Raw genomic sequence first — 21,449 nt, 5'->3', positions numbered from 1 at the left:
GAGAAGGAAATCAGGGAGAGGTAACGCTTCTATCTTTGAGCAGTCTTCATTTGTTTTGCATGGCTGCCTCTGAACAGAAAACCGCCGAGTGTATAGAGCCCAGCAGACTTACTTAACGAAGCTGACCCGAAAGCAACCCAAAGACCCCTCAGTGGGGTCAAGTAAAAGTGTGTCTTCTCCCTGCTAAAAAGCCTCATCGTGTTGCTTGAGTGTGAATTATAACCTCTTATTCGGACTGCCACATTTAGTTTTCACTTTCAGAGCACGACTGTCCTTGGTACTTAAACACCTTGTTCTGTTGCTGATTCATTTGGAAACGGATGGTGTGAGAGCAAGAGCAGGCAAATCAAGCACAAATTGGTCATTGTGCTTGATGTTCTGAAACCCACCATTGTTTTTCTGTGCAGCTGAGCAGTGGGAGAACCAATTACAGAAAACCTGGATATGTGAAAACTCCAGGGGCCAGACACGTGGCGGTCAGGGAGTCTTATGGCCAGGCAAAGGGCTAATTAATGGAAGAAACAGTAGGTAGTAGCAAAGACCCGACATCAAACCACTGTCGGCGTATTCTGGTGCTGTCATTTACTTCTCTGTGACAAGACTAGAAACAGTTGTCAATAAATTGTGTTTACACTTTTTTTTTTCTTGAAGTGATTTTTCCTGCGCACAGGGCTGTGGACTCCCGCTTCCTCTGGGGTGTTCATTAACTGACCTGGCACAAAACCACACCAAAGCAACCCCCCCACCCCTCTTAATCCCCCAAACACCCCCCTCCTGCCCCCATGCTCTTCTGATTTAATTGTCGGTTTCTTTCATTACTCATTCAAAACGAGGTCTGTTCTAAGCACCTCTGTGCCCGCCGAGCTGTTTGTGAAGTGTTTATTTACTTTTGATGCCGGTGTGCAAATTGAATTGAAACTCTGTGACATTGGCTGTCCTTCTGGTTCAACGTGGGACCGGTGCTCTGCATTAAGACCAGGAGATATCCTGAGAGACCGAGGGCTGGTAGACACAGGCACGGTGTGATGGCTCTTTTGTGTGTTTGCAGGTGGCACACTTGTGGCTTCATAATTACTGTTTGTGTGTTTGTTGCACGATTTGTAAGAGATAAAACTTTGTAGGGAGACATATCATGGCCCAGCGTCCAACCTTTCATAAAAACAGGAACTTCTACACCAACATGCAACTCACAATAAAATCTGGCCTGTTTAATTTACAGACTCTAAGTCAGACACTAGTCTTATTAACTGTTGTGGACGACCTCTTATTTTCTCCAAAATTGTACAGGTTTTACTGAGGCTTTCACAAAAGATCAGATCATTTGATTTGGATAAGGTAATTAGATTACTGTACCCCCCTTTATTATTGTATCGTTAACATAATGTGCAAAGATCACAGCAAAAATGTTTCTGCCAGGTTTTTGACACACACAACAGGAACTGACCAGGTTGTGCTTGTCCTGGTGCGCCTCATTGGCTTGCTGTGAGTTTTAAGATTGATTGAAATGTCATTTTGATATTTTCAATCCTTCAATGTTCTTATCAGTCTGATAACCCTCAGTGTCAGAACCCCTACTAATCTCTTTTTTTGGAATGGTTTTTGATTATTTCTTGTAATTTTCATTTAAGCCCATGTTTTACATTTTTTTTTTTTTAACTCTGTTTTATTGTTTTAAGCATTTTTTGTTGTCATTCTTTTAATTGTAAAGCACTTGGTAAACATGGTTGTCAAATGTTCATTACAAATCAAGTGAATTTTATCAGTGGCATTTGTAAAGCTATAAATTTGATATTCAGACACAACATTCATTTCACACTAGATGGAATGTGTTTCCTTGATTCACAATTCTGTTCCTTCAAGGTCCTTGAGTGTTTCCAGAGGGCTGCATCTGTATTTTAAATGTACTGACCTCAATTTCCTCTCTTTACAGATGCGTTCTACGACATTGTCACTGTCGGTGCACCCGCAGCCCACTTCCAGGGCTTCAAGTGTGGCGGGCTGCAGCGGCTCCTCAGCAGATATGAAGCAGAGAAAAAAAGGTACAAAATGAACTTTTTTTTTTAACCACAAAAGTATCTACTTAAATAGAGCTAGACTGATTTAATACAGATCCATACTAAGTGAACAGGCGTGGATTGACAAATGAATTTACGTTAGTCATAATTAATAAGACAAATCCATCCTTGGCTGAAAGGGTTTGATTTTTAATACAACAACTTAAAGTCAGTTCACGCTTAAACTACACTGTGCCAGCTCATTTCCACTGGCAAAAGTTTTCTTTTTCTCTCCTTGAATGTTTTTCTCTACATTTATGCTTATGTTGACCTTTTCTGAAGATTGTCGTACATATTGCTGCAACTTTTTAGCTTTAAGCTGAGCGTCACACTGAGGTTTTATCCATCCACCTTTTACACCACTTCACCCAATCAGGCATGTCAGTGATCATCACAGGCTAAACAAAAAGACACTTACTCTCAAATGTAAACCTAAGAAGTGATTTAAAATGGTCAGTAATGTTTTTAGGTACCACTGTGAACTCAATCACACCATTTAATTTTAATTTTTTTATTTTTTGAATGAGTAAAAAAAAAAAGCTATTGTATTTGGACACTGATCAGTAATTGTCACTTGAGTCACCAGGAAGCACTGTAATAATCAGTCACAGAAGCACTTGTTCGAAGCAGGACATTGATGTAATTTAGAGGCTTCGCTCAGACCAGTGGTCCAAGCTGAGACATTTTCCGAGTTGTTTTCTGCGACACTGAAAAAAATGTTCAGATTGATTTTTATGTTAGATTGAGTTCAGTCTGTGGCACTGAAGCCGCTCTCTGCTTGATTACTCGATGGCAAAAATATATATGGCGTGTTTCCTCCACTGACCAACACCTCTGGCTTCACAAACACGGCCGTTCGGATAAATTGAGATTGTGCTATTATGTTATACACAAACATACATTTATTATTATGTACACACTGAGCGATGGTGCACACTGGAGCAAAATATCCACAGGACTCTCCCATACCAAGCGATCAGCAGTATGCTCTAAATTGTGCTGTCTCTGCCCTTTGGATGTCGGATGCAGCTATATGTCGCTGGGGTTCAGTATGTGGTCACTTGAGTGATGCCAGAAGAAATGAAGGGTGATTTTTCCCATAGCTCCCCACAGAGTGCAAAGTCATTACAGACCGTGCCAGATCCAATTAGTAACAGAGTTTGCAGTTCAAGAAAGAGAAGGAGACGCGAGATGGAGAGGAGTGAGGTATGGGTATAAAATGGATAAGGTGATGGGAAAAATAGTTGGGAGCCTGTGCTGAGGAAAAAAAAAAAAAATTTACGCCATAGTGCACAACTGAAACTGCTGAAGATGGTCAGTTTTATCTGCTAGCATGAACAACGATAAGGTTAGCACAGTTTTGAGAATCCACTGAAGTGAAATCATTTACTTTGAATGAGAGATTAGACTTCAGAAGGAATCCTCATGGGAGACAGAGCTTTTTGTTTCATATTTGACTTCGCTAATGACTCACTGTAGCTTAAATTCTCCAATTTTACGCCTGGCTGACTGGCTGCACATTGCATCGAGCCATTCACATGTTTGACTTGGAATATAGTCATTTCCCTGTCAGAAATAGTAGTTAATATCAGCCATCTGAGTTGAATCCTGTTTTCTGTCGCTATTTCAATGAATGTTCACATTTAATTAAGTGAAAAATATGAATTATGCCATGGTTTAGTTTGTGTATATTGCCCATGTATGAATTAATGTGAAGAGCTGTAGTCCTGTCCAGGTGAGAATCCTTTAATTGCCCAGCATGTCTGGTATTTTTCTGCAGATTCACATGCACACACACACACACACACACTCACCGACATGCTCATTATACTTGTCCCAGTATCCCTCCTTGCCTTTCAGAAGCAGCCTTTTGTAATCAGATTTGATTAAAAAGGGAACAATCGGCGAGATGTGAGACTTGGCCATTCAATGTGATATTAATTCATCAAAGAGAAGATGGAAAAAGATAGAGGAGGAGGAGGAAAAGGAGAACCTGAGCGTAGAGGTGTTACAAGGAGGGCAATAAAAGAGCTATTCGTCTTTGTTCCCCGGACACTGGAGCAGAGGGGAGGGGGGGCTGTTCTCTTCAGATCTATGAGAAAACCTGCATTGGCCAAACTTGGCATTGGTCAGAGTATGCAATGTAGTTTGTCTCTCAGGATGGGCCCTGAAAGAGGTTAATCAATAGCCGCACATTTTATTCCACAGGAAACCCTGCACGTGCACACACGGGGCAAAAGCATTTATCTTTCATTAATGCATGCAGCTCCACTTAAATGTCTATTTTAAAAGTCACTGCATTTTTATCCGTTTTTAATTGAACCCAATAGAAATAGCAGTGGATGTTCTGGGGTGGTCTAATCTTTCATTAACAGCCTCTGCTGAATTATTCAGATAATCTGAAAAATGATGCATCAGACTTCTTTTGAGACCAGTTTCCTAGGAACTGAACGTTGCCGGTTTTTCTCTCTCATCTGTTTCACTGTATCAGACAAGGTGATACATCGTTTCCAGTGTTTGACAAGTCCCTTCAGTGACGTTGACTTTAGTTAGGTGAAGCAGAGGCTGTGGTGCAGATCGTGTTTCGACGTGTGTCTTTGAAGTATGTCCACTGTGTCCTGGAGGAGGAAAGCGCTGTCATTTCGCCAGGACTCCTGGTCAAGCAGAACTGCAGAACTGTATGTGGGACTCGGAGAGCCGTTGAAACCACACCGCACACCTTTAATAGCGTCTCTTGGGACCGTTGTTCAGATTGAATGTGACCAGCAGCATATTGTCCGACAAAATGCGTTCCTACCGGGATTACCATGCGTTTGGGGGACGGGACATTGGCAGCGGCCAGAGCTCTGCGCTGACGGACAGCAGCTTCGTTACTTTTTTGCCCGGTCTGGAGTAAACCTGCTCCAGGTTCTGTGGATGATGGAGATGGAAGCTGGCAGTGGCCTTGAGACTTCTCTCATCACAAATCAGGGTCTGAATGCATCTCAACCACTAAGGACAGCTTTGGCTGTTATTCTGAAAAGCGATGCACGGCGAGTGCCCAGTGGAGGAGGATTCAACAACAGATGGAGATTGATGGATTCTCAGGCATCTGGTTTGTGATCGCATGTCTGCATTGATAGCAAACAGTATGCTTTTGCTGTGGCCATGTGGCAGTGGTCTGCCAGAAGAACTATGATGAAAGTGCACTGTCTAAATGACAAAAGAGGATTTGGCAGCCACCTGAAGTGCTGCAGGCCTCTCTGCTGACGTAGCCACATTTTACTCCTGCTGGCTGTCAGCGGCACGCCACAAGCTCTTCATTAATTTCCTCTACACTATTAATTAGCTATCGGCCGGAGATGCTGGCTTAATTATGCCACTGGGCCCAGCGGTTTTCTCTGTCTCATTACCGTTATAACCAATTCCTATTGATCATTTAGGAAAACCAAGGAAGAAATGTAGTGTGGACATGTTGCTATTTTTAGTCATCCACAATAAGACTGGAGTTTCCTGGTATGCTTCATTTTACCTGATGATTTAATGCCACTAAGAGTCTGAATATACTGTAAGAATCAGACTTTTTTCACCGAGAACTAATGCTGTTGTCAATGAAATTGAATTATATAAAGAAATATGGTGAATTTCATGAAAGAATGGAAGCGCCGGTATAAAGTGTAGTCAAGTGGGTTGTGCATACTGTGCAGAGGGAGTGGCAGCGCACCTTCGGTATTTTAATGACTGGAGGCGTGTGGCGCACCCAGGGTGGTGAGAGGTGGGATTAAAAAGAATCCATTATCATACATTATCAGTGAGGGTGTTTGAGTCTGGCAGCAGTTCTTCCTGACTGCATTGCTCTCCCTCCAGTGACACACTCATGTCATGTAGTGCATTCTGTAGGAGCAAAACCTGGGAGGAAATTAATATTCTTTTACAAGAAGTGAGGAGATGTAAGTGCATACACAGTCTTGCACAAATATGGATCAGGGACCATATGAATTAGATTCTTCCTGCTGAATTTTGGATTTTAATAAAGGTGCATTAAGGAGTTTGCATGTTTTATGCGAAACAACAGCTCCTGCAGGCCTTGGGTGTAACTGCAGCTTAGTGAAACACTCGTGCCTGTGGCTTGCGTCCATGTACGTGCACAGAAGAGGGGAACTCCTTCCTCGTTCTTTAAGTCGCGCTCGAGTAAAATCTAAGTTTCTTTTGCCTGCTGGGGTCAGTGCTGGAGTTTTGGCAGTGCTAGAAGCCGGTCTTTTCTTACTTTCTAGAAGATCCATCCTCAGTACTGCTCAGTTGTTGCTCGCTAAGCATCTGGTGGAGTAATGCCGGACAAAACGAAACTTAAGGAAATCAGGCCAGCGGGAGTGCGCATTATGTCACATCATCTCAAATTCTCCCCAAAAAAGTTCTGGTGCCGGACCAGCACTGCAACTTTCAAGTGACAATTTAGCGCTGTTAGCGGTACTTGCAATGAATATGTCAGGGCACATTGTACACATCATTGAATATTTGTAACATATTTATGGTGGAAAATAAGTATTTTTAAAGTTGAAAAACTCCTTAATGCACCTTTAAGTTGATTTAGGGCACTTTTTTTGATATTTTTTTCTTTTATGTAGTTTTGTTCTGTGACCACGTGGAAATGCAGGTGTGACCATTTCACTCACATTTGGGTCAGTACCAAAACACCCACACCAAGTGTGGTGTATTTGCAATCGAATCATATTTTGGGGGATGGATCAGATGTTTTTTAGTTTTGTTGCACCTTCCCTCTTGCTATTAGTCTTTATAAAGACAGATAATCGCATAAGGCATTAACTGTGACATAAAATCATAAACCATAAAACAAGAAGCACTGAATCTTCAATAGGAAAGTGATAATTTCTTCATATTGATCCTAAAAACATCGAAATTATTTGATGCAGCTGATGGGCTAATCTCTTGATTTAACACATTATTTTGTGATACAGAAATGTATTTTAATTGCGTATGTTTGCAATGTGATCACTCTCATACACCAGTTACGTTACTGCTGGATAAAAAGGAACAAAACTGTTTTATCTGTAAGCCTTCATGTAAATCTTAGCAACTGTTATTATTGTAAACATGTGCCTCAATCTTATCTGTTCTTTTCAATTTCTAATTATATTTTGGATTCACTCATCTCTATGAGTGTGGTTACATGGTGTTTTAATTTGGAATTGGTTTATTCTGAATTAAGTAATTCAGAATTATATTCATAAGCTTCATGTTTACATGGGAAAAATTAAGGATTAAATCCTTAATTTTATTTAGGAATTAGGCTTTATTCAGATTTATAGAGGAATAAAAAATCCCATATAAACACACAGCAAGACTTTTCATGAGCAGTTCTGGTTTCACTGCTGTTTACCACAAAAATTGTGAACCTTTACTGAATTTGTGTTGAGGATGGAAAGGTCTCCAATGTGCATTGTTCTGCATAAACTGGGAGTCGAGGTAGCTCCTGCGCTTATAATTGATGTTTGGCAAAGTCTCTCTTAAAAATTCAGACGACACGTTCAGGGGGATTTATGAGAATGAGAAAGTAGGCTGACATAACACATATATTTTTTAAAACAAAAAACACACTAAATTTTGTTTTAAAAAAAAAGAAAAACACTAGTTGAAGATAAAATAAAAGGCCATGTAAGAAAATATCAGTATGAAGACATGAAATGATGTGGGCACCGTGCCGTCTCAGAGCCAGCAGGTAGCAGCGATTTAATGTCTGTTTGTCACAATAATGAATGGAAACAAGGAACCATAGTGCATTATTACTGTGCACTTTCAAAAAAGTGTTACATCTACTCCATCTGCAATTTTAAATTGTCTTGTGAAAGACAGCTGGTATGCTCCTTTAAAGCCCCTCACAGGACACCACAAATCCATATCTAGTTATTTTCAGATTTATTGATATGCCACTGTGACGGCCACTGATCCATCTTTCATACTGTTTCACAAAAGAAATGGATTTCTGCATCAATATTTTTATTCAAAACATTTAAAATCATTCTTACAGTTTAAATGGTCAAGAGTCGAGTTCCAGTTGCCTCGGATTTCCCCGCCTTTCGCTGTGTTGCAGAGTGGAAATCCAGACCCGCCCACTGTTGTGTGGGAACCTGAGGATGAGCATGAGAAACCCTCTAGGACTCGAGGCTTTCTACATAGTAAGGCTTCGTGTAACTAACTGAAAAGGAGAAAAAACTTGGCCCCGTATGATTCCAAGGGCATCAATTGCATCGGTTCCCTAAAAAACAGGGCACTTTTTCCTAGTAACCACCAACGATGGCTCAAGGGGAAGATCGGAGTGGGGTAGATGATTTAGTGTGTTCCTTCTTCATAGGTTACTTTTTGGATGGGCTTCTCTGGGGCTTCCATCCAGAACTGTCAGCCTTGACTGGCAAAGAGCGTATGCCTCAGGCGGCGTAGTCTGAAGATCACCAAACCAAACCAGCCAAATCCAGAAAGGGCTTATAATTTCAAAAAATTCAAAATTTGCCACCTCGATATGATCAGAAATTTCTGTCATGTGACAGAATAGCTGTAAATGTAACGAAACAAATTCAAACGAGCTCCTCAGAGGTTAGATTTACTCAATGAATTGAAGTGATATTAAATCATTTTCTGGTGTCACAAAAACCTGCTCACAAAATTTTAGTGTTCTCTCAGTAAGCTGTGAGGTAAACAATGAAACAGCATCGAAAAGATACTCTTGCTCTGTTTGTGAGCAACAGAAGATGACCTCTCATTTATTGCATCATGATTACAGATTGTGTCACATGAACAACGTCCTGGAGCATTCCGTCCAAATCCCTGCTCAGGATATAAAAGTCTGAAAAGGCAAGAGGCTGTTTGGTCACTCGAGAGCCGTGACTTTTAACTTTTTTAGAACCAGGGTAGTTCTTTGTTTTTCATGGAAATAAACCCACACCACCGACCAAAAATTTTTCAAAATCAAACTCTGTAGCTTACATTAACAATGTTACCTTTTCTCAGCACATCGTGCTGTCAGAAAAAAAGAAACCCCGTGGTGCCAGGAAAAAGTACGAAATGTCATTTACAGCCAACATTACAGCCCGAGTGACGGAAAATGTCAAACAAGTTGTCGCTTCCTACAGTACGTCCCTCCCCTTTCCGCTTCACTCACATGAGGAGTATTTCATTTGGTAAACCTGGCAAAAATCACATTTCTGACCTGGTAATTAACAGCCATAATCCTGAGGAAATTGTACATCCATAAAAACAGATTAATGAAAGCAATACCAAATTCCTCTATTTTCTATAAAGAAATGTCACTATTTTACATCCTTGGATATGGATGAAAAAAATGCTGTTAAACTTTGTACTAGCTTGAACTCTACGGAGTATCCATATTTTTTTGTCTTTAGTTTACTATGTATCCTGTTATTTATCTTGTCATTCATGTTGCTGGTCTATTGCTTAAGTAAAACTGTATAACCATGTTACTTTGCCATAATTGTAAATTCTTCTTGAGAAAACAAAAAGTCAAATGAGGAGTAGAAGAGCTGTCACGACCATGCAAAAAGCAGAATTCAGCCTTGACGTGATTTATCTGCCAGTCAAGAGACAGCACAGACACTCGACAATGGAATATTATTTGCAGGTAAAAATCAATTTATTTCCAACAATTGTTTTAAGGTCAGTCATTTTTTTTTTTAATCATGGCACACTGGTTGAAAAACACTGCCCGAGAAAAGAGTCTCTTTTTTTTTGTCAAAGTCACTGGTTTGTCAGGTCTGCACAGGGCACAACAGAGAAACTCAGAAGAAGTGGTATTTAGGTGAGAATGTCTGTAGGAAAGCGACTGAGGTGGCAAACAAGACTGTCACCCAGTAGAGAAGTGTTGGAAGTGTCTGTGTGACGACGTGTTAGACTGTTAGATGTTTATTAAATATATCTTTGGTTCGGGCCCTCTGGAGCCATGTTTATATGAAGGATATAGAAGGTGGCTGGATGGGTAAATGTGGGTGACATTGACTACAGTACACATTCACTGCTGGGTGAATCTGCTTTTGAAACGGGTGCCTGGAGTGACATTGTCAGGGTGCAGATGCCTCCTGGGTACTACATGTGCACAAGAGATTTTCAGGCTGATTTAAATTGCATCATACTCACCAGATTATGACAAAGTGATTCATTTTCCAAGATTTGTCTGTTTATCATCATGTTGCCGAAAAGTGGCATTGGAGCAATTTGTGATTTTTAGCCGCACATCAGCTATGTGTTTTATAATTACTCTCAGTGGGAGACAGAAGTTTTGCTGCAGGTCTAAGTTACTCCATATAGCTACTACAGCTAACACGTTCATTTAACCCAATCTATGATCTTCTTTTTAACCTGTGCAAGTAGTTATAAGTCAACCTGAGTTTGTCTACAGTGAGAGTGATACAAAACATTGGACCTGAAAACAGGCAGAAAACGAGATTATTTGAAATTCTGTGTGCGGTGTGTGTATGTAAATGTAAACTAATGAGTCCCTCAAGTCTCTAGATATACACATAAATATTCATGATTGCCGACTTAAAAGTTGACATAGTTGCTGGACAAATGGCTCCCAAACATGTGAGGAATCTAAGTGAACACATTAAAATTCAAATACTGTGTACAGTTGTTGTGGACCAAAGCAATACCTGGTGGGAATAAACAACAACAAAGTGCCAGCCTCCTCTCTAATGCTGTGAAAGAAGCATCTAAACTTCTTTTTTTTTTTAGGTAATTTCTCCGTGTTTGTGGTTATATCAGATGATGTGGATCAGACCGCAAGGCACACAAAAACAACAGATCAGACATTTAATGTGGTGTGATAACTTGCCGTCAGCAAAAGACCAAAACATTTCACTTGAAACCAATGCATTATGATGCCTCGGCCTGCTTTTGAAAAAAACACGTTATGGAAACACTTAATGGAGGTTCCTTCAAGTAAAACTAAAGGAATTGTAGAAAACATGGATTTCATGTGTTTGTGACTGAGCTTCTACAGCCACGGGCTTCAAATCCTGGTTATAATATTGCCATCATCAAGCACTTCATTGCAATCACGTGTGTTGCAACTGAGAAAGACCTGAAACACGCTGGACGGTGGAACTCCAGGACCAGGATTGGACACTCCTGGATTAAACATAGACAAACGGGACACAACATAAATGGTCGTCTCAAACACAGACGAGACTGAACCCTGGAGTGAAGTGTCAGACTACATCTGTTTTGCTCTGTTGAATTGTATTTTGCATTTTCCCATCCACTATTTACTGTTATGGCATTGTGCTTTAAAGAAATACCATCACAGTGATATGCGAGCATACCACGTAACACGAGCACGTTACATTAGGGGCATGATATGTACTGAATATTTGATAAGACATGTAGATTCTTGTGAAGCCGCCCTGGTCTCTCATTGAGTTTGCATTCTCACATGTATGCATATTTTGGGGAAACTGTTTGGAATGACAGGGATGCTGATCAGGTAATTAAAGGGCCCCATCTCAGTCAGAATTGGAGGAGATCAATTCCATCTTCCAGCATCAGGTAGTAAGTCGCAACGTTTATTACCCACATAGGCTCCCTAATAGGATTGGATTTGTACTTATGAGTCAACAGAGCTGTAATTGAATCTCGGTCAATGAAGCAATTGTCCTCTTACAACAACTTTCTTTCTCTGCCTCTTTTCTCAAGTATCTCAATTGTTTCAATCTTGAGGGATTCTTTTTCTTTTTTTTTGAAGTTCTGCATAATGTAAGATGAATGTAAGCTCACAGGGGATGAAAAGGTTTTACACACTTTACTTTGTTGCAATAGATGATTCAATTTTGGACTTTTCTTACCATTTGAAGGTATGATTATGGAAGCAGGGCTAACAGGCACATAGAAATACTAGTGTTCTGTGTGGTTGAGCGCTTCACACTGCTTGCCCCGTGTCTCCCGTACACTTAGTGATTCCTTTGATTAGCTTTGAGCTTCTGGGTGGTAGTCCTCCAGGGGCCTCATTAGCTGTAATGACAAGGCCAAGATCTTAAACTTCGCCAGTCAAAGACATAGTTAGTGGCTAGTTTCCACTGTGTCTAATTTCTTCAGACCTTCGGGTTTTCGCACTTATTGATACACCAGGTAGAGCTGTTCCTGACACAGTGACTCCTTTTTCCACGTGGAAACATCAGGAACATCAGGAGCACTAGAGAATTTTTTTTATTATTATGCCATCCATTTATGTGTCTCCCTCCCTCTTTCTCTCACACCCAGTTTCTATCTTATGTCAATTATGCCTTTGGATCAGGCTCTGGGGTCTGTCCTACATAGAGGTTTGGGGAGCTGACTCTAAGCTAACTGCAAATGACTGCTTCTTTCCACTCTGCATCTGATGGCAAGAAGTCATCGGAAACTCACTGAAAGTCATGAGAACTTTACTCATGGAAAAAGTGTGATTTAGCACAAATCTAGGAACTGAAAAAAAGAACTCCTGTCTGTGGTTAAATAGCACCTCAGAAATGAGAAATTGATTAATTTTTCTAAAAGAAAAGACAGTTCAGACTCAGAACCTGGAAAGTGACACTGCTGACACCTTCTATGTTGCAGCACATGTTAAATTAACACAGAAAATTAGTACACGGGGCCTTCAGATTTGCGTGCATAATCAGTCGACCTTGCTGATTTGTATTTCTTGACCCCAGCCTCCTCAAACATAGGTTTAGTACCAGGTATGAAAATAAAGCTGAGCTTTTGTAATAATCACTTACCAGTTTAATTAGGTCTGCAACCTTTTGCGACTGAATCGTTTTTACCCTTGTCCTGCAAAATAAAATAAAGCTATTTCTTCAATCCTTGAAATAAAATTAACACTGCCTGTAAAGATTCATGCATAGTGTTGCTGTGATTCTTGAATTTATAGAATTAGTTCTGAAAACATTAAAGCATTCTTTGGCATGTGTTTTTGAAGTTTCAAACTGCAAAATAAAAGTGGAATTTTGTGAAAGATGAAGAGGGTGTATGCTGCTCCACAGCTACAAGTTACCTACACCCCATAAGACCATTAACTTATGCAAGCTTCCAAATTGACTGTTTAATTTCTGTAAATTTCAATTTGTTTAGTGTTTCATTCAAGTCATGCAGCTTGAAGCTTCTTTAATATTAAGTGTTTGCTATCCTTCATGCAAACAAGGGATTAAATTCTGGTTATTGTAACTACAATTTCGCTGTGGCTCGGTCTCAATCAGAAGATTGCAGGATCAATTCCCCATCTGCCCCACAACCTGAAGTGTCCTTGAGCAAGACACTGAACCCCGAATGGGAGCATTGAGCACCTTGCATGGCAGCTGCCGCCATTGTTGTGTGAGTGAATGTGATTTACATTGTAAAGCACTTTGGAGTTCACTTATCTGTATAAGTGAAATCCATTTTCTCTTCTTTACGTTTGGCAGAATTTTTTTTTTTTTGGTCAGTCCTGTCTCTTGTGTTTGCTAATGTGATGTTTGAAGTCTTTGGCTGTGCAAACCTCAAGCCTTTCTGTCAACTCTGGATTGATGTGTTGTTTTTGTCTTCCACTCCAGCTTCAGCACTGCCTACCAGTGTATCTACTACTCCCCAGAGCACACAGCCAAAGCTCAGGAGGTACTCAGCACCATGAGCCTCCTCCAGCCCCTCATCACAAGCTTAGCAGACCAGCTCCTCCAGGCTGCCCACGAGCACTCTTCCCCAGGCCTGAGGGACGCACTCAAGAACCTCTCTGACAAGGTGAGGCTGCACCTACACCTTTCACCTCCCTTCACTTCCATCCCACTATCCCTTTATTACTTTTGGCCTGAAGCTGCTGCAATACACAAAAGATGGGTATGCCGTCACACCTGTCAGGTAACATCTCAGACAGGAGATCTTCTTAGATTAATCTTTAACAGCGGAGATGAGTTCGTCCAAACCCAAATGTAATTATTTATTCAGTCTGCTTCGAAGTCTGCCACTGGAGTTCGACTGTTGATGCTCAGAATACGAGCATTTTCTGTCAGTTTGTTTACTTACCGCAAACAAATGCTGCAAAATTTTAGAAAATGTTAGCATAACTTAAAATACAGCAGTTGCTCTGACACACACACACGCACACACACACGCACACACACACACACACACACACACACACACACACACACACACACACACACACACACGCACACACGCACACGCGCACACACAAAAGAGATTACCGCAGGAAAAATCCATAACTCATCATAAAAATGCCAAACTAACAAAAGTGAATAGCAGCATGGAGGTTTATAGAGATGAGCCGTTTTTATCAGTATAATTAATGAATTACATCTGGTGCTGTCAGATTGCAATCTGTTGTGGGAGAGATTGTTTTTGCCACAGTGGAATAGAGCCCAATCAGCCTGCTTAATTGGTACATTCGCTCTGTCACCACTTCCTCTCATCCTTGATTAGACATGAACACACCGGCCAAGTAAACCTCTGGCCTGGTCAGCACATGCAGGGCTGCTCTCTGATTAAAATCTCAAGCTGCGCCTGTGTGCGAGACGGAGTCGGGGATGGGAGTGTGAAAGTGTGCGAATGCGAAGGCTAATGAAGTAACATCGTACTTAACAAACTGAATATCCACAAGCCATGAATGCCTTCACACAATATTCATTGGTGGTGATTTTATTTTTCTAAAAACTAAAATTTTTATGCAAACATATCCTCAAACGTTTTTGGTAACGTTTGGTAACATTTACCAGTGCAAACTCAAGCTATTTTTTTCAGACTCTTCTACTAAAAGAAATTGACATTTGATGTTATAAAATGTTCACTGCTGCGAGTTTAAAGAGAAAATGAACACATGTGACTCTGCTCATTAGATCTGAAGCTGCAACTCAGGGATGGTCATCTTCAGGGGAAATCAACCACCCTAATAAACTCTGCCCTCTGTTTTTACTGCGCCCTCCCGGTCACCTCACAGCAGTAATGTAAGAGCAAAACATTACTGCAGTGTAATTTTTTCTTCTTCTGCATATGATCTATGTACTTTTGTTGTCAGGAAAAAAAAAATGTTCAGTTTTTTGGGGTTTTTCTCTGTCATTATTACAATTTACAAATTGTCCCATTGAAATTATCTTTGAAACTTAATAGTGTTGATGTGAGCTGGTAATTAGCAGTTGTTTCCTGTGATTACTATAATCAAAGGTTTTCCACTTGAAAAATAAAAGGTTTTTATATCAGATCAGAGGCATTTATTTCTTGATTTGCTAGTGTTTGTAACCATTCATCATTAAATTTAACCTGGAAGAAAAATGCATGCATTGATAGAACATGCAAACTCTACAAAAAATCCTGGGATGTCCTCGTTATGAGGCCCTTTTCTATTAAGTTGCTTTGATGCGAGCGCAGTTGTGGGCAAATATTTTGACTTTTTGAGGTTGGATTGAGAGTAGGTGGATGGAGTGCTTGTGTGGAGTGATAATATTAAAATATGAATGATATTCCTCAAATACACATCATCAATAAACACAAGTGATCCAGTGCCACTGGAAAAAAAATGTTTTTTATAAGCTTTATATTTTAAATCTTTTTTGACTGACATTGTCATTGAACTAACAGTAATTTACAATGGGAACAGTGTTGTTGGTCAGAATTTTTTCCCCAATACATCAAGGTTTCATAGCAGTTTGGTGGTGAAAATTCACAAGACGGATCCCAGATGTTCATCACTTAACTCGAATCTTGTTGTTGTCACGCTGAACGTCTGCCCACACACATAGATAGAACGAAACCACACAAACATCATCTGTGTGCTCTCAATGTTTGGAAATGTGGCTTTGCTTGAAGAAGCATCACAGCCACCCAGTTTCAGAGAATTGTACTATAGATACAAGAAACGTTTCATATGTATACAGTACTTCTCTAAACCTTCAGGCATAGGAGATCCAATGCTGCATATGTGTAATATAATGCCAGCAAGAAGGAATTTCTTCCAAATGTATTCTGCAACAGAGTCAAATGAGACAGGGCAGCGTTCCATGACAGGACTCACATTCACACATACGGGCAGTTTTACAGTTCCCAGTTTACCTTGAATGCACGTTTTTGGACTGTGTGAATAAACAAGGACTGCTTTGATGAAATCCAAGCAGCATTGGGAGAACATGCACACGACACAAAGACACTGCGACAGCCGAAAGATACAGCTAGTCCACTTGAAGAAAAGAGACGTAATAACTGCTGCGGCAAAGAGACAGAAGGATCCGAATCAGACTACATCTGCAGATATGAAGATCTGTGTACAGTTCTGACAGATGTTTTAATACAACTTTCTAAACTGTTTGTTAAGAAGGCCTAATGCTGCTTTGATGGGTGATAATCAAGAATGAATTCAATTCAGTTTTGCTTATATAGCAGCAATGACAACATTCTCATCTTTTAAAGAGACAAACCACTTGAGCAAGCATTCAGCTAATCTATTTGAACCTTGAGGGGTCACGTCATCCACCGGATGATGGTGATAGCCCGTTTGTTTACGGTGCACGACCAAAGGTCACGGTCATAATAACCTGTTCTTTTCCTTTACTGTTTGAGTCTGTGTTAGAATCCAACTGAACAGCAAAGTTCATTGACCTGAGTTGAGCAAGCAAAATGATCACATTTTGTGGTGAGATTTGTTTTTATGTGTGGATATGTCTTAAGATTTTAGAAAATATTCTTCGCATCAATATTAATCCCTTGGTATGTTTAAAAACTTGGTAAAAACAGGTGCACAGAGAAGTACTTATATAAGCTTTCTGTCACATGTAGTGTGGATGACTATAAACTCATCTCGGCAGTGATGCCGAAGTTGACTGAGTCTAAAGCCCTCCCAAAACCTGAAGGAAAAGGAAGAAAAGATGATGAATTTGTTTATTCCACCTCAGACATTTTGCTCTTCAGACCACCTGTCTTCACTCCGAATGTAGCTTCTTTTTTTTTCCTTTGATGAGGACAATGTGGACACATTCTGATTAACCTGTTATGTGACAGAAGTGATGTTGCTTCTGTAAAGATGACGAGTATTTTGCTGATTGTTGATGTTGATCATGATAATTTCCCTGATGATAATAGTAGTGAAAAGACAATTTATGTGCATCTCCGCCCTCCAGCTGTGTCTGTGGACCTGCTAAGTGTTTACACAGAGGTTGCTTACCTGGAATTTGCTGTGTTTGATTGTGATGATGCTAAATTTCACAGTTGTCAGTGCACAGTTGTCATTAACGCCGTGGTGTGTAAAGGTCTTCATAAGTAAGTGTTGTTGACGTTTGACCAACTCCGCCACCCTCCACCTTTCCCATGAAGCTGCAGAGAATGAAAACGTTCTATTTTTAACACAGCTCAAAATCTGCTCATCCTTCAGGGTAAAAACCATTTGAGGTGAATAGATTTCCAGTTTTCTTCTTTTGAATCAAACCCTTTTTTCCCCCTCAGTCAGAGTGCACAGGAGCATTTTCAGACTTTCAGCTCAGTCAAGATCAGATCAGCAGATATTCTGAAGGAAGACGAGAAGCAGAATGTTTCCTGAGGGATTGTTCTGTCTTTCACATCTTTTAAAACAGGTAGGTGTTGAATAGTTACACTAAGGAGTAGTTTTTACACGTGGGGGAGCATGATTGCTTTGGTTTAGCCTCGGTAAGAAAATGGATCTGCAGTGCTTGTCTCCTTCACCCAAAGGAGTGCACCTCTGATATTTTGCTTTGAACTCAGTATCTATACAGATCCTGCAGTACAACGTACCATTAAAATGTTGTCTGCACGATGCTGTAGATCTAATCTCAGTGGGTTTGTGCTCGGTTTACGATCTCTTCTTTTCGAGGAATGTGATTCAGTGATTCCATTGGCTGATTGTTATGCTTGATTTATAATGTAATTGCTTCTCTTTTATCCACCCCCCAAAAAAAATGCATGGAGTGTGATGACAAAAGGAAATAATTCCACTATCAGGAAAAGTTACTGTTTGAGCTCCAGCTCAGTCAAATGAGTTTTCTGACCCAGTGCTTAAGAAGTGCAAATATGACCCAGATTGTTTTAAAAACCATATGTGACTGTTCACTCATCTCAGGGAGTGAATAATACATGGTCTCACAGATTGCAAATTAACACCGAGGTCAGATAAGAAGTGTTCAATTTAAATATGAATTTGCATTTTCAATGTCAACTTCCTATGTGGCTCATTCCTTTAGTCATTTGGATGTTTCAGTTTTTGAAATTGTGTTTACTTCTCTGTGTGAGATTGAGTGCAGCACAGTATTCCAGCAGAAATGCCTTTTCTCAGCTAATTATGCAAGTCCGCTTATCCACAGATTTCAGTTCTGTCATCTTTGAGTAATGGAACTCATTTGGATCCATGCAAGGCAATTAAAATGGATATGAATTAAATACAATGTTGTTTTAAGTGCTGTTCTGTTTGCCTTTTCTGCTCAAACATTTATCAAACAGCCCATTCAGTATGGATAACAGCTTTTATATTTTCTAAATGGAAAACAGAATAAGTAAGCACATATGGATCAGTGGATGTGGTTTTCTCTGTTCTTTGTTTTTTGGTTTTTTGTTTTGTTGTTTTTTAATTAGTGGCTGAAAGAGATCATAATTTAATCCTAGAAAGAGCACACATATACTTCAGGTATGTAGTTTAAATCTTTAAGCCTTAATGAAATCAACCTAAGTGAGGGATTCATTTAATGAAAAGACCAAACTGTAAAAAGCATGGAACTGAAGCCACTGAGAAACCAGGAACTTATCTTGGCCTGTCTTCCTCCAGCAGGCCCCCAAAGCAATAAATACCAGGCACAAAACCATTTCTATTAAACAGAGATTCAGTGACATTGCTTCTAGAGTACATGTGTCAAACTCCAGTTCTCGACGGCCGGCATCCTGCATGGTTTCGGTCTCTACCAGCTGATCGCAATGAGGGGCTCCTGATTGGGATTTTTTAACGAGCTCGAGGACAACAACATGGGATTCAGGTGTGCACATTCAAGTGTGGCAGTGGCAGGCTTTACAAGAAAAGTTTAATTTGCATGTTGGTGAAAGTTATTTACTGCCTTTACTCCCAAATCAATATTGTAATATCTATGACAAGACATTTTCTAATATCTTTGTATATGAAAAAAATTATAAATTGAAAAATTATTTTTGTTAATTTTTCTGTGTTTGACACCCTGCAGTGACTTTTTTTTTCCCAAAAGAGTGGTCTTAATTAAATTTTTGAATTTATAGGATATTTGGTCAAGATGAGACTTACTTTCTTGACTTGTATGCATTTTGCTTGTGTGGATGAAGCAGTACTTCATTTGAACTTCATTATATAAGCGTTACTTTTAACATGCAAGACTATGCAGCCTTTTATTCCTCGATTTTAACATAAATTAATTATGTCTGTTTTGTCCAGTCTGTTGATGAAGTGTTATTAATCTCTATGATTGGAGGTCTGTGTCACTGAATCCAGCTGACGGGCGGATACAGAGTCCAGACGAGTGTGGGCGGGTTGGAGAAGCAGGTGAACTGCAGTAGCAATGTTTCACATCTGAGACTTTTGAGACAGATTCTTCAAGCTAAACACAGCCAATTTTATGTCAACTTTCAGATGTCAAACAAGCCTCAGTAATACTTACGGTAGTAATAATTCATTGTTAATGTGTGATTTCTCAAAAAAATGTCCTGACATTTATACCGACAGTGTTTTTGCCGCTCATCCTGTGAACCTTGTTTACTGTATCCTCAGAGACTATGAATCTTTCTCCTGAACTGTTTGAAATTATTCAGTTCATGGAGTGAATCACAGTTTCTGTCCCTCAGCTGCGTCTTTAAGAACATCACGCTGTCCCCGCTCGCCTCCTAAAACATGGGCAGAAAGTTAAGAGGTCAAAACTGATGTTGTCAGAATTGCAAATATTGTGTGAGAATCTTTTGTCTGTGTGGGGAAACTGGAAGTGACAGTGAATATTATACTAAAATTAAATATCATGAATTCAGCCTCAGAGGAATTAAAGCTAAATATAAACCAACCACCCATTTGGCCAACTTGAATGTTATAGTTGGGTGAATAGTTGATAATCATGGATAATCACTCCTTTGTTAAAGTGCTGACGGGTCATTTGCAAGAGTCACCCATAACAAAGTAACATGTTACAAGTCAATGTTTGTTCTTTTTCTTTTTTTAAGCATCTCATAAGCCCCAAAAAGTTCAGAGTCAGTCGTTCATTATGACATTCAGACAAGGATTTGTTCTAGTTCTGGGACAGGACTCGCCCGAGGACCTTTTCCCACAGTCGTCTGTCTTCGCTGATGAAGCATTCTCTAGATTTCTAGCTGTCTCAACAAACTCACTATTTAGTCCATGCTGGAGAGGATAGAGAAGTGTGTTTGTGTTGGAAATATATGCATGTAATGCCTTTGCAGGTTTCCTTTCATGGGGTCTTGGCTACTACATTTTGTTAGAACGCATTTTCTGTGGTAATAGAATTGCTTATTGCAGTGCTAACTCAATAACTCCTGAGAGCCCTTATCATTTTTTTACGCAATGGCTGTGGCGAGCGTGCCGCTCCTTGGCGCTGGGATCATCATCAACTTACAGTAGCCGGTGAATTTGAGATCAAAGGATTTGTGCTCCTCGGAGAAGGAGGCTGGAGGAGGAGTAATTGAATTGTTTGTTGTTGTTGCTGCTTTTTGTTTTTTTCCTTTCTTTCTTTTGGGCTTTCCAACTGTGCAGCAGTAATGGAAAGCACTGTCACCATCTTTATGGTGAAGGAGTGTTCATTTTCCCTGTTGCGTTTTCTTCTCTCTGTAAATAGTTACCTGCTTCTACCTTCACTTCCACCCATATTTTCCTGTGCCTGCTCTCCTTGACAGCGGCTCTCTCTTTCTCAGTCACCTTCTGCGTCTCTTTCACTTTTTCAGAGCTTACATTTTTATTTGTTGTGCTGTTCCACAGTAACTCAGCATCTGTCTTCTTCCCAATCTCTCTCTCTCTTTGTCTCATTTTGTTGCAGACAGAGCAATTCGTTCACACACTTAAGGATGAATTGGTCAAGAGTGCTCTGCTAGCGCTGCACGCAGCGCGACCTGGCTACGTTTCCAAGAACCAGAAGCAAGCGCCGGCGCCATGCCAGCAGCCATGCCAGGGCGGCGAGCAGAATCAGAGCCCAGTGCAGGGACTTCCAGGCCACAGTCCAGCCACGCAAGTCGCCGAGAGCACAGCGGTGTGCAACAACGTGGAAGGATTGCAAACCATGACTGCAGGAGAAGGCGGGATAATGCCACTGAAACATCAAACCTCAATACCGCATCATACAGAGTTCGATGAGGAGGAGTGGGTAAGGACTTCTGCAACTCATGAGGAAATGTTAAAAATTAGTGGGTTTTTTTGTT

At 40.3% G+C, this 21,449-nt stretch overlaps 1 protein-coding gene across 2 annotated transcripts in view; it reads left to right on the top strand.

The window, feature by feature from the left end:
• inpp4b (inositol polyphosphate-4-phosphatase type II B) overlaps positions 1-21,449 on the top strand; it is a 161,030-nt gene that overhangs the window by 118,011 nt on the left and 21,570 nt on the right. For both annotated transcript variants that reach the window (XM_030093257.1, XM_030093256.1), the window contains exons 11-13: positions 1,931-2,039; positions 13,622-13,805; positions 21,071-21,394. In XM_030093257.1, the coding sequence (XP_029949117.1) occupies positions 1,931-2,039; positions 13,622-13,805; positions 21,071-21,394 (617 nt within the window). The remainder of the gene's footprint in view (positions 1-1,930; positions 2,040-13,621; positions 13,806-21,070; positions 21,395-21,449) is intronic.

This window comes from Salarias fasciatus, chromosome 6 (assembly GCF_902148845.1).
Source record: "Salarias fasciatus chromosome 6, fSalaFa1.1, whole genome shotgun sequence".
In the NCBI taxonomy this organism is placed as follows: Eukaryota; Metazoa; Chordata; class Actinopteri; order Blenniiformes; family Blenniidae; genus Salarias; species Salarias fasciatus.
The sequence above is the reverse complement of the archived record's forward strand: the minus strand, read 5'-3'. Positions and strand labels throughout refer to the sequence as shown.